This window comes from Cervus elaphus, chromosome 20, assembly GCF_910594005.1.
Source record: "Cervus elaphus chromosome 20, mCerEla1.1, whole genome shotgun sequence".
NCBI lineage: Eukaryota > Metazoa > Chordata > Mammalia > Artiodactyla > Cervidae > Cervus > Cervus elaphus.
This window is the reverse complement of record NC_057834.1, coordinates 71,852,358-71,866,092: the sequence shown is the minus strand read 5'-3', so window position 1 is coordinate 71,866,092 and position 13,735 is coordinate 71,852,358. Positions and strand designations below refer to the sequence as shown.

General features: G+C 34.4%; 1 protein-coding gene across 2 annotated transcripts in view; it reads left to right on the top strand.

Annotated features, from left to right (window-relative positions):
* ABCD3 (ATP binding cassette subfamily D member 3) overlaps positions 1-13,735 on the top strand; it is a 76,306-nt gene that overhangs the window by 43,663 nt on the left and 18,908 nt on the right. The window contains exons 5-13 of one of the 2 annotated variants that reach the window (XM_043876769.1): positions 1,388-1,457; positions 2,812-2,909; positions 3,265-3,388; positions 5,560-5,616; positions 7,875-8,017; positions 10,658-10,727; positions 12,934-13,003; positions 13,095-13,192; positions 13,305-13,396. In XM_043876769.1, the coding sequence (XP_043732704.1) occupies positions 1,388-1,457; positions 2,812-2,909; positions 3,265-3,388; positions 5,560-5,616; positions 7,875-8,017; positions 10,658-10,727; positions 12,934-13,003; positions 13,095-13,192; positions 13,305-13,396 (822 nt within the window). The remainder of the gene's footprint in view (positions 1-1,387; positions 1,458-2,811; positions 2,910-3,264; positions 3,389-5,559; positions 5,617-7,874; positions 8,018-10,657; positions 10,728-12,933; positions 13,004-13,094; positions 13,193-13,304; positions 13,397-13,735) is intronic. The other variant, XM_043876770.1, reaches the window with a different exon arrangement.

The window sequence follows — 13,735 nt, the reverse complement described above, 5'->3', positions numbered from 1 at the left end:
TGTGAAGTTTGGTTCAGTTTTAATTTATACCTCTAAACTTTTGTGCTGTCTTAATTGCTTCTCATCTCTAATATTCTTACTGCTGTAGACAACATTTTTGTGTGGTTCTATTTTAACTTTTTTCTAGTTCAGCTTAAATTTTTTTTCTGTTTAAATTTTCAGCAGCTATGTCAAGATTAGATTATTAATTTTTCTATCAGTCTAGAGTAACATTTCCCAAAATATGTTCTTTGGAATCTTAGCTATGGTGAAGGAAATGCTACAGTGCTACAAAACTGTCTCAGAGAGTTTTACAATGTATAATATACTTGAGAGCTTTGAGAGGCTCTTTGGTGAAGAAATTTGTTAGCTTTAACTCAGGTTTTCCCAAATTTCTTTGACCGTGGAACTTTTTTGCCCTAAAAGATCAGTTCATGTTACTTGGCATTATTCACCTACTCCCTCATAAAAAGCAAAATATTTCTCTGTCAGTGTGTATCCCAGTCATTTGTGTGTGTGTGTGTGGAGCTAGGTTTGAATCATTTAGCACAATTGTTTTTCAAAATACATTTAATTTGCTTTTGGGAATATTAGTATTATTTGGAAAAAGAGTACATGATCAAATAAATTATATTTTTTTCACTAGCGCATTTGGTAGTCAAAGATCCTTTACTTATAATGATATCGTGGCTTTCTAGGTTAAAAGTAGTGGAATCCTTAAATTCTTAGTGGATATTTTAAAAACAGTAAATATTTAAAATAGATTAAAAAAGAATAAAAGATCTTGTTTCATTGAAATCCCACTACCATCTGTTTTGATAAAATTTTCTTAGGACCACAGTTAATTGCTTTCTTAGTTGCTTTTGCTCTCCAATAGCAGAATTGAGTAGTTGCAGCAGAGACCTTATGGCCTGCAAAGCTTAAGACGGTTGCTCTCGACCTTTATAATAAGAAGGGTTTGCTGATTTCTCATTAGTCTGTCTCCCTGCCATTAGTTCATACAAATGACAATCAGGATGTTAAAATATTTAAAACAAACAAATACTAGTTTGTTTTATCCACAGTAATCCACTCCTGGGTCTGTAAAGTTAATTGTTTCACCATATAAAACCCCTTTTGTGACTGCTTAATTAAGCCTGCTGTTTAATTATCATTTTTATGAAGGAAAGAACTAGCTATTATTCTTATCTAATTTTGCCATTTATAGAGTGATTTCCAGGCAAGCTGTTTAAAATGATAAAATTTCAAAAGTTCATGCTTTTGTTAGAAAATGATTTTGGCATCTTTTTTATTGATTCATTCGATTCAATAAAATTTTCTGAAAATAATTCTAGAGATTTACAGAGGGGTTTTTTGTGACAAATATTGCTTCTTTTGCAACTAATGCATTGCATGTGGTGGTTTGCAGTGGTATCATTGGTCGTAGCAGAAAAGATTTCAAGAAATACTTATTCAACTTCATCGCTGCTATGCCTCTCGTAAGTGTTATTTCTTTAAAAATTTTTACATAGAAAAAAATTGCATCTTACTAAAATCTTTTAAGAATTTTTACTTGTTAAGTTCTTTAAAGATTTATATGCTAAATTTTTTCAAGTTTAGTTTTGTAACTTATAGGAAATGTATCAATGCAAACCTTTATACTAGATGGAAAACTTAAAGGAATTATGCTTGGATCAGTTTCTTTGCATCATATGTAGGTATGTACAACTGGAGATGATGTTTTTTGACAATTAGGCCAGGGTTTCTCATACTAACATCTCACTAGATGGAAGTAGTATCCCTCCTGAAGCTGTGACAACAAAAAATGTCTTCAGTGTCTCCAAACATTGCCAGATTTCCTGTGAGGGCTAAGGTGAAGTTGTGGAGGCAGTGAGCTGAGGGCAGAAATCCTGGTTGAGAGTCATTGATGTAGGCTATAAACTCTTACTTGAACCACTAACGTGATTTAAGTTGAATTGAAATTTATTGCCTGGATTTACTAAAAATAAAGATAAGTGGTCCAAATCATAAATAATTTTCTTAGCTTGAGTGTTTATTTTATTGGCACAATAAGAATTTTAGTATTGTTTGTGTAAGAGTAATAGGGAGGAGCTTGATTGTAAAATTTACTTGATTGTAAAATCTAATTATTAGAAAATATGCCGGATTTAATAAAGCTTGAGGATAGTCATACATGGAAAACCTTCTAAAAGAGAAAATTAAGCAGAGTTGGTATCAATCAAAGACTGAGATTCAGCAGACCAGTGTTTTCTTGACAAAATTTTTATGTAAATGTGACTTTAGAACTGTGGAAGAATTAATTTTAATACAGTGGTGGAAGAGTAAAGGTGACTCCAGAAATAATCTAGAAAATGACATTAATTGGTGTAAAACTTGCAGTATTTTTTTTAACAGATGCAAATGCAGTGTGTATAGAATTCCATTAGCTAGGATTGTAGTGCTGGTAGTAGCAAGGAAAAGATATATTAAGCATGTATGTCAGTACTCCTGAAGCGAGTTCTTTACATCAAATAAAAAGGTGACAAATTTGGCCTTTTGTTTGTTTATACACACCTTCCCCACTGCAAAAAGTTGCAAGATTCTTTTCATAATTAATACTAATATATTTTAAAATTAATTTTCAAGTAAAGGGTAATAGCTGATTGCATTTGATGTAGCATATTCTCTGTGTGTTTGGGAATGTTAAGTAAAGCAGAACTGAATTATATCAATTCAAACTATCAGTTATTAAAAAATTATAGGATTTGGGACAAAGCCAATGATAGGGAAATAAATTATGATTTCATAAGTAGAAATGAAGCAAAACTAATAATGTGTGTTTGTTTGTTTTAGATTTCTCTGGTTAATAACTTCTTGAAGTTTGGGTTAAATGAGCTCAAACTGTGCTTCCGAGTAAGATTAACCAAGTACCTCTATGAGGAGTATCTCCAGTAAGTGATAACCTAATTTTATATTAAAAATACTTAAAAAATAATACTTATGATAATGAGATATAGAAGTGTTTCTTTTTTATTAGATATGTTTTTCAAGTGAATTGCTCTTGAACCAGAAGCATATAGGGAAAGATCTCAACTATTTGGAATCTAATCCTGACTGTTCCCTTAACTGGCAAATCATCCTTCTCTAGACTGGCATCTTCATCTCTAAAATAAGTTAGGACAATCTTTAGGTCCTCTTCTAGCTCCAAATTTTTCTGTTCCTACAGATTTGCACTACATAATATAATGTGATTTTTGTTGTTTTTTAGAATCATTTGTTTTAGTCATCTTCTTCTTGTTGTTTTAGAGCTTTCACATATTATAAAATGGGAAATCTGGACAACAGAATAGCCAATCCAGACCAGCTACTTACACAAGACGTAGAAAAGTTTTGTAACAGTGTAGTTGATCTGTATTCCAATCTTAGTAAGGTAAGTTTGTCTGTTTTTGTTGTTAATTTGCTAAATTTTGACTCTAAGCAAATGTATATGATGAACATGACAGCAGCCTATTTAAATACTTTTAAAAGTTTTTAATGCTTTTATAAAAAAAAATTATAAAGTTCTTATAATGGTCTTAACTACAACTGCTTAATTTTTTAAGTTATTGTTGTGAGGTGCCATGGCCAAGAACTGAGGATCTAGTGTCTCGTAAAGATTTTATGAGAATTTTGCATGCTGATTTCAGTAAAATAGCAGAAACTTGGATTTTTTATCTTTTGACCTGTGTACTTCTGGCAGTTGTTCAAGTTTAATGGTCAATTTATTTTTAATGGACAACCATAACCCTGGGCGTAGACGTCTTCCTACCCATTTCTCTGCTTCAGTAGTTCTAATTCTAATAGCTCATTTAAGTAAAACAATTTTCACAAGATATTAGTATATTTCAGTTTTTCTAATTACTGTTTTTCCCCCTTTCCAGAATATTGCCAGAGCTTTGACTCTGACCTTAGCCAGTTTTTTTCATGCTGGTTATATCAGCTCTTACTCTTCTTGTCTCACCAGCCTTACAGTTTTTGCTATGATTTTCTCATTAAGCCATTTTGTCTGCCTTTACTTCCTGCATTAGCTGGGAGATGCAGTGGGCGTCTAGAAGATTGTCTGCCTAGCATTCCCTCCCCTCTTCCTCTCAGATGCCGCATTTCTCATCTGATCCACGACTGCTCTTGGTCTGTGGTCGGAGCTTGTCTCAAAGTGGACCACTTTTAGTGAATCTTGCTTTGGGCCACAGTTGGTCCAAGTATCCAGTTTTGAGACAGAAGACTGTATACAAGGGGCTGGGTCACAATGGAAGACTAGGAATGCTTCTTCTTCAACCATGTGAATGGTAGGATAGGCAGGTCTTAGAAAAATAATGTGTATTCACAAGAACTTTACCCCTCTTGACAGGCCTACTAAGATACCTTTTCACTTCATGCCAAACTTTGTCCTTTATTTAGCTCTCTTTAAGTCTTTACTGATCCAAAGTCTAGAAACTGAGGTAGCAACAAATTGCTCAGTAATCCAGCTGCCTTTTTCCTCTTCCCATTACGACATTTTAAAGTTTGCTCTCCTTGTGTGTGTGGTGGTTGGGGTTGGGAAGGAGAGGTGCTGTGTACATTATTCTTGTAATTCTGTAGACCTTGTTGTGTATTCTTTATTATGTCTTGGCACTTGAGTTAGTCCATAGCTCAGGACACATCTGCAATAAAGAAAAATGTTAGCAAATTAACTAATTGTAGTGGTGTTATATACTACAGTATATTTACTTTATAAGATATGTAATTGTTTGAACTCTGACTTAAATTGAATCATTATTTTTGTCAGTAATTTAAGTACACTTGAACTTTACATGTATAGGTAAGTACGCCTAACTTCTTGATAGTTCATAAGATAGGAAAGAAAAGGTTCATCTTAGTACAGGCCAGTTATGAACCAACCCACCTATCCTAGTAATGATGTAGATATTGGAAAAGGTGGCTATGGACTTAAATGAACCTGATTTTGGGTTTCTTGAAAAACACTTCAAAATATGTACAACTTTTGGTATGTCAATTGAATTGTCTCTATGTGAAGAGCAGTAAATTAATGATATTTTAGTTTTAGGAGCTTGAGTTTTAGATCATAAAATTAGATTTATAAGCTTACTCAACATATTTAACATACAGATGTTGTGATAAAGTCCAACATGAAGAGCAGAAAGAGTCTCTCATTTTTCAGATGAAGATATATAGAAACCAGAAAAAGGGTAGTAGATTTGGGGTTATAATTCAGATCATTTTCTTGCATCTTTATACATTGAGAAATTGCTAAGTAAGTAATGGTTAGTTGTCACAGTAGAGCTATCTTAGTTGATGGAAAGTGGTAAATATTTTCCCTAATTGATAGTCAGTAGACATTGATCAGGCTGTCTCCATTTTGAGCTTCTTGACAATAAGAACTGTGTCTTTTATATATTCATCAAGCTACGTACTGTACAGTACCTTATACATAGTGAGAACTCTACATGTTGACAATTATGTGTTAAATGTTGACTAGCGTTTTGTATTTAACATGTTTATTAGCTCTCAGTGTAGGCGGTTTTGTTCTTTTTAATTTTGTGCTTTCTGATGTTTATTTTACAGCCATTTTTAGACATAGTTTTGTATATCTTCAGGTTAACCAGTGCAATAGGAGCTCAGGTGAGTTTACATTTTCTGTCTTTTAAATTGCTATAATACTGTGCTCTGAATAGCTGGATGGTTTGTTGGAATTTTTATGTATCTCAAAGAGTATAATTTTACAAGTTTAGCTAATAAAGTCTGGTTATAAAATAATACTCTACTAGAGATTTTTAAAGTTTTCTGATTCAGCTTTTCAGTTTTTCTTAAGCCAGACACTTGGAAAATTTTTGTGGTTTTAATAACCAGAAATGCTTAAACATTGAACACACCTGTATTTATTGTTGCAAGGTAATGTCTAAAAGGGGCTTCACTGGTAGCTCAGCTGGTAAAGAATCCACCTGTAATTTAGTAGACCCCGGTTTGATTCCTGGGTCGGGAAGATCTCCTGGAGAAGGGATAGGCTACCCACTCCAGTATTCCTGGGCTTACTTGGTAGCTCAGCTGGTAAAGAATCTGCCTGAAATGTGGGATACCTGCGTTTGACTGCTGGGTTGGGAAGATCCCCTGGAGAAGGGAAAGGCTACCCACTCCAATATTCTGGCCTGGAGAATTTTGTATAGTCATTGGGGTCGCAAAGAGTCAGACAACTGAGCGACTTTCACTTTCTTTTTTATTTCAGTGCTGAAAAAGAGATTTGGAGACAGCTATTTTAATATGAAATATGAATGTTTAATTACATTTAGAATGACTAGAACAGTTTCAGTAAGATTTTATAATAATATAAATTGTTGACTGTCCCATGAGGTCATCTTATTAGGTCTCTCTGACATATGTGTTGGTAAGACCTTTAAATGTTCTGAGTATTCTTACTGAAGTCTAACTTTAGTCATTTAATATGTAAGATTATTGTTATATATTTATAACACAATCATATAATAATGTGGTTGTTTTATGTATACATATGTATGTATATATTTTTATATATTTTGTGGTTATTAATAAATAATTTATATAGTGATTTTTGTTCCATTTCAAAACATTGGAGAAAGTAGTTTTTTATTTTAATTTTCTTGTCTATCTTCTTAACCTTTTGATACCTCATAAGCTGGGTTAAATCATTTTTATAACTTGTTTTTACTATAAATAAGTAAATAGTCTTAATGCCTCTTATTGGTATAATTTTTTATGGTACTTATTACATGTTTGTAACACTTAAGTATTGTATTTAAAAATGTCTCCATATATTCTTATTTTCTGATTTTGTGTTTCTTAGAGGTAGAAACTATGCTTTAGTTATTTCTTTTGTCTGTACTTCTAGTAATTATTGAAATACATTGAATCAGTCACATTGAGTTTAAAAATAATACACACCATATTCCATTATAATACACACTATATTCCATATACACTGTCTGAATAAAAAGATGAGTAAGACCCAGTTCCTACTGAAGTGGAGTTATAATCTGGTGAAAGGATAGATAGTCAAACAGTTGTAATGGAGAGTGATAAGCCCAGTAGTGGAAGTGTGAATAATGTCTTTAGTGTCCAGAAGAATTGGAGGTGATATTGGTGCTGCTTTGAGGATGAGTCAGCCTTTTCTAGATATGTCAGGCTTGCTAGACAGAAGAACAACTTCATTGAGTAGCGTGTTCAGGAAGCAATTTTTTCATTATGGCAGAACATAAGGATATGTATGGGAATGAAGAGTTTGAAAAGGCAAGCTTGAAGCTTCTCTCCTGGAAGAGTCGATGCGTATGGAGGTTCTTTACCACATTAGGAAGTATGGCAGCTAGAAGCAAGACGCCGGAGGAGGGAAAGACAAATTGAGCTCATTTGAGGGAATTGAGCTTGAGGTTCTACAGAGAAGATGTACAGTAAATATTTGGAAACAGTATCTTGGGTGCTTAGGAGTGATGGGATTTGAGATATAAATTTGGGAGGCAAAGAGAGCAAGAAAAGGAAACCTCAGGCAATACTAACGGTCAGTGAGAAGGTGAAAAAGAGTTCTGCAAGTTATTGTGGAATCGAGAATATCAAGAAGAGTTCCGTCAGAAGAGTTTTTAGATGCTGTAGAAAGAGTAAGGACTGCAATTAGAAGTTTTTAAATGAGCAAATTTGGGAGAGCTGGGGGAGAGACGCATGGTGGGAGGAGAAGTAAATGAGTAGTAAAAACAAAGAGGCCCAGTGGGTATCTTCTTAGAAAAGAAACAAGGGAAAAAGTCAAAGGAGTGATTTCTTTGAAAGTAACTGGAGTTTATTATATATTGGGCATGTTGCATTCAGTGAATTTATTGTATCCTCAATCTTTGTATATCTTTCTCTTCTAATAATATCAGGGCCCAGCAAGCATGATGGCCTACTTGCTTGTTTCTGGGCTATTCCTAACTCGAATTAGAAGACCCATTGGTAAGATGACAATAACTGAGCAAAAACTTGAAGGAGAGTATAGATACGTTAATTCTCGGCTCATCACAAACAGGTAAGGGCAAATGTATTAAATTTATTTAACTGTACTAAAAATTCCTTTGTGTAGATATTGAAGTCGTGTAAAGCAACTTCAAAAATCTAGTAACACTGTTACTGAAATTACGTCTCTGTGTATTTACTTCTTTTGAAAATATACATTATGAACGATATTGGTTTTATTAAGTAGTTATCTTAATAACCACATTTCTAACCCTTTTTCTTATTAACTATTTAGTATCCCTGATTGACCTCTTCATGTCTTCTGTTGGCTGATTTTCTGTTAAGTTCACATAAAGCAAAGTCAGAAATTTAAATTCAAATTTACTTACTTCTTCAAAGAAAATTTTATCTCAGTTTATTCACAAGTATTTTTTGTTTGACTGTATGTTTGGAGCACTCAAAATTAATGCAGCCTCATTGCATGTGTCTCTGTTTTCCAGATAGTTTAAAAATCCAAAGTAGGGAGAAGTATTGGGCTTTAGAGCCAGCCTGCCTAGTTGCCAAGTCTACCTTCTCCACCTATCAATTATATAATATATGACTTTTGGAAAGTTGTTCATAGTTTCACTTTTCTTATTTATACTATCTAATACAGGGTTGTCATGAGGATTAAATATGATATATACATAAAACTTCCAGCACTGTTTTAAATTTGTAGCAGGTACTCAATAAATTTTCTCATGTATTGATGACGTGTCAACCTTAAGTCATTTTGAGGGTCCTAATATTTATTTACTACCCTGTTGGCATTACAAAATTATTTAGGAAATGGTCTTTTAAAAGTTCCCTCTTCCTTTATTTCCTTCAATTGATAAAACAGTACATACTGGTTTTAAATAGGCTTTTTGTGTTGTAGGGAGGCAGAAGAATAGAAGGTTGTGTACAGAGGTGATTTGCCAAATGAATGAAAGAAGTATTAGCTAGGATGTTTTCCAATGCAAGAAACCCTGACTGGGGTGGCTCCAACAATAAGAAAATTTACTACTTCACATGGAAATTCTTAAGATGGACCAGCTCCAGGCACAGCATGATCAGGGTGTCTGGCTCTTCTTCTGACTCTGTCCTCCTCTATATGTTCCCCTTTTCCTCTGGCTAATTCTTTTTCTGATCACAAGATGGCAAAAGCAGTTCTAGATCTAGATCCACCAGCCCTCGTCCCCTGCTAAAAGTCCAGAAACAAAAGCAGGCTACTTTTGCTGTCTCTTTAAGAGTGGGAATCCCCCACAACAGACTTTCTTTTCACATCTCATTGGCCAGAATTATCACTAAAGCAGTTACAGCAAAGTCACTGGCTTAGATCAGTTGGAACTCTTTTCCCTTTGGATGGGGGCTTGAGGCTATTCCTCAACCATTTGGGTGCCTGGAAAAGGATACAGAACTTTAAGAAAATTGGGTTTCTCTTAGGAGGAAGGATCCGGAAGAGAAAAGATGCTGAATAGGCAGTTGTTGGTATTTTGAAACTTCTGAACTTTCAGGTTTTAAGTTTAGAGTAAAATGTTCAGGAGAAGTAGAGTTCTCACCTTAGCTTTCTCCAGGAACTTAAATGTGCGGAGGAGGCAGAAGGCATTAAGAAATTTTTGGTACAGAATTGTGTTAAACTAGGGTTCTGATACGCTGGGGCTCTCTATTATTGCGTAAAGGAAACTGCAAAAGGCTGGTCAAACATGATGCAACTATATGGAAAGTTAATTTACTTAAAGGTGTTGAGGTAAGGGCTACCTTGTTTTTATGATGGAAAAAAAATACAGGTACATTTTAGACAAGAATATAAAGTTCACATACATTTTTGAGGTAGAGGAAGAGACTTTTAAGAAGTATTGTGTGTTTTAACTCTGCCTTCTAGACTCGTATGTAAATCTTTCGTTTCCTCTGCTGTAAGAGGTACTTTGCTAGCTAGGACAGTTTGCATCATTCTGGGTAGAGTAGAAAACTAGATGTTAGGGTCAGATACAAGTTATAATCTCAGCTGTTTAACTTGCCAGCTGCGTGACTTCTGCAAATTAACTACACTGACCCTTTCTTCACTCATAAAATGCCCTTTTTTTCTTAGTTACGATTCTTGTGGCCCCTGTGTACCCATTCAGATCAGCTCAAGGAAAGAGGAATTGTTGTGAGGATATGGTGGTGTTCCAAGAATAAGAACAACTGTGCAGCTAGGCCTCCTGGGAGCTGGCAACTGTCAGGCGGGCAGGAATTAATTTGTTTTTCTGTCCTTTAAAGGCTATATGTCATGCATCACTACCTGTTTTTTTCCTAACTCTTGTTGTCTCCTTTCCTTTCTGGCTGGATCTTGACTCAATTTGTAGTCTCAGATGGCTGTCCCAGTCCTGCCTTCCTATATGTCATGGCATCTTCCTTCTTGTTTCTTTATTCACTTTTCTCAGAACTAGCTCAGCACATCTTTTCCAGCCAGGCTGCATGTGGGATATGCAGCTCATGTCAGTAGTGCAGCCTGTGATGCGGTCGGGTGTATATTCCAGTGCTCTGATCAGTTGAGCTATGTACAGATCATGGCTTGAGAAGTACCCAATAAACTGTTAGTCACAGAGTGTCCGTTTATATACAAATAGTTAGTCAATAAATATGGTATTTTAAATTATTTTCTAGGCTTAAGTGACATTAAAATTAATTGCTAAATTATTTTCCTTAATAGTGAAGAAGTTGCCTTTTACAATGGAAATAAAAGAGAAAAGCAGACAATCCACTCAGTCTTCCAAAAACTGGTAAGATAACATGTTGGAGGCTCATGTATGTATGGAAAAAAATTTTTGACCTATGCCAGGATACATATATACCTTTAATCTTTAAAACATTTATTTTTAAATAGCTATAAAGAATTTTTATGCTGTGTTTTCCTAAAAACTATCAAACCAATATGTTAAGCTGCCCAGTTATAAAAATGGGTAGATTTATTATGGGTAGATTGTCAGTGTATTTTTGAAGTGGTTACTTAGGAGTCTTATTTAATGATAAATTTAGTGATAATTACAGAAAGAATTTGTTCCTGTAGTATTTCTGGGAATACTGTGAGCACAGTTCAGCAAATATTTTCTGTAGTGGGCAAGATAAGTACCATGTATGGTTTAGGCTTTTCAGGCCCTATGATCTCTCTTGCAACTATTCAACTCTGTCCTTCAGAGTAGCCATATGTAAATGAATGGATGTGCTATGTTCTAATAAAACTTTATTTACTAAAGTAAGTGGCAGGCTGGATATGAACTGTGGCTCATGGTTTGCTGACCCTTTACTTAGAATATAAACATTGTTTCTTATGCAAACTGTATGCAAACTATGCTTCAGTTTTTATCTACTTGCCACGTGGAAGATTTTAATTTAGTTAATTTTGTTGATTATTCATTCAGAAGATACGGAGCACTATCTAAGGTGTCTTGCTTGTCCAGGTGACAGTGGTGTGTGATGGACCAAATCCTGCCTTTAAGAAGCTTACATTTTAGTGGAAAGTTTTGAAATCAAATACCTATTTGAGGTGATTTTTAAAGGTTAAAGAAGTTGTTATTTTAAATTATTTAAATTAAGGTTAAATAAATTGAATTTTTGTCTTTTTTATATTTAACATGACTGAAATTTAATAGCATTCACTGATAAAATGCATTTAAGGTAATTGTCTAAGGGACTGCTGTTAATTAGCTCACTCTTCACATGGCTTGCCCATGCTTATGCATTAGAGTTCAGCCCCAAAGTTAACACCTTTTGAGGCCATGTCTTCTTTGATTAATCCATCTAAAATGACCTTCACCAGTTACTTCCCATTTTAATGATCTGTTTTTCTTAAAAGCGTACATTACTATTTGTAATTATCTTGTTTGCTTACTGGTTGTCTTCTTCATTAGAATGTAAATTCCATGAGCTCAGGAACCTTGTCTGTTTATTCATTGTTGCATCTTCATCATTGAACTCAGTATGTAACATCTGGCATTCACTGAATAAATGTTCCAGCCATTGTTCTTTTGTGGAAGATATTAAGAGCAAGCTACCTTGTACTCAGGAAACCGACATTTTAGTGGGGGAGACAATAAACAAGTAAACAAATATTTTATATGCTTTCAAGGTCATAGTGAATTCTGTGACCAAAAATAAAATGGGATAAAGTGGTAGTAATGGGGGCTATTGCCAAGCAATTTAGGATAGCAAGAAAGTCTCTCTTGAAGGTGGCATTTGTATCTAGAAAATCAGTAAATCTAGGAAACAAGGCAAGGAAAGGCTTGAGGCAGAAGCTTGTTTGAGGAACCAGTATTTCTGGAACTCAGTGAGAAAGAGCAAAGAAGTAGATGAGGTTGGAGATAGAGCCCGGTGGCAGATCATGCAGGGCCTGAGTAATCTGATAGATGAAAAAGTCAAGAATATTAAAAATGCAGAATAAAATACATTTTTAGACTTGCAGTTTTGGGATAATGCATGCTGCGATTAAAATTACAGACTCAAGCTGTGTGGCGTTACATTAGCACTTGGCTCAAATTGAGTGTAGTACAAGTCTTAGAGAAAGACCAGGTGTTTCCGGCTAAAGCAAAGCATTGAATGCTATTTCCAGACAGCTAGTATTTCACCTAAATTATCTTTCTGTTTCTGTTTTTTGTTTGTTTTGATTATTGATCAATTTTTGCATATATGTATCTGACAGTATTATGAATACAGTATCACTGTACTATTTCATGCAAGGGACACCACACATATTCTTTATGTTTTCCACTGTTTGCAAAAAAATGGATTCATGAAGGCTTTGTTTCACACCTATTCTATGATCAGCGTTGTGCTCAATGAAATGTGATGTATAATGTAATTGGAAATTATAGGTACTCAGTAAATATTTGTTGAATACATAAATTACACAGTTTCTTTTGTCCTCATGGTAGATTGATTTTTCTTAATACACTGGAAGTATATATATTTTTTGTTTTTGCTTTCTGTCAGGTGGAGCACCTACATAATTTCATTTTGTTTCGGTTTTCTATGGGCTTCATTGACAGCATAATTGCCAAATGTAAGTATGCTTTAAAAGAGATAGTAGAATGGAATTTGTGGGGAAAGTGAGGTGTCGTTGATGTTTTTCAATCTTAACTGTTTGGTTTCAGATCTTGCCACTGTGGTTGGTTACCTAGTCGTCAGTCGTCCTTTCTTAGATTTGTCTCATCCTCGACATCTTAAGAGCTCACATTCGGAACTTCTGGAGGTAAAGTGGTAATGGTAGTCAGACTCAATTGAAATCTTAAATATAAAAATTAAAAAAAGCTAGTTTTAATCTTTGAAATACAAGTGAAAACTAATATTTCTTTCTATTTCAGGATTACTACCAAAGTGGAAGAATGCTTTTGCGAATGTCTCAAGCTCTGGGTCGGATAGTTTTGGCTGGCCGTGAAATGACTCGATTGGCTGGGTAAGTTAAGATTTGTTAATACAGAGCAACTGCAGAGAATCTTTTTTTTTTAATGTTATCCTTAATGACTGTGACCAATTGAGGTTGAGATAAGGAGCAACTGAATCCCCAGATTTCCTACTCTTGGAAGCGAGTTTTGATAGAAAATTAGGAAGATTTTTTTTCTGATAGTGTACTTTTCATGTTTCCTTAAGATAGCTGTTTTGAGCCTTAAACTAGGTTAGTTGTTCTCAAGCTGTCTGCTCTGTGAATAGTGGTATTCAATAAGATGGGAAATGTTAGATCATGACAGTCTTTCCTTAATTTACAGAAAATTAAGTTAGTGAATAAAATTTTTTC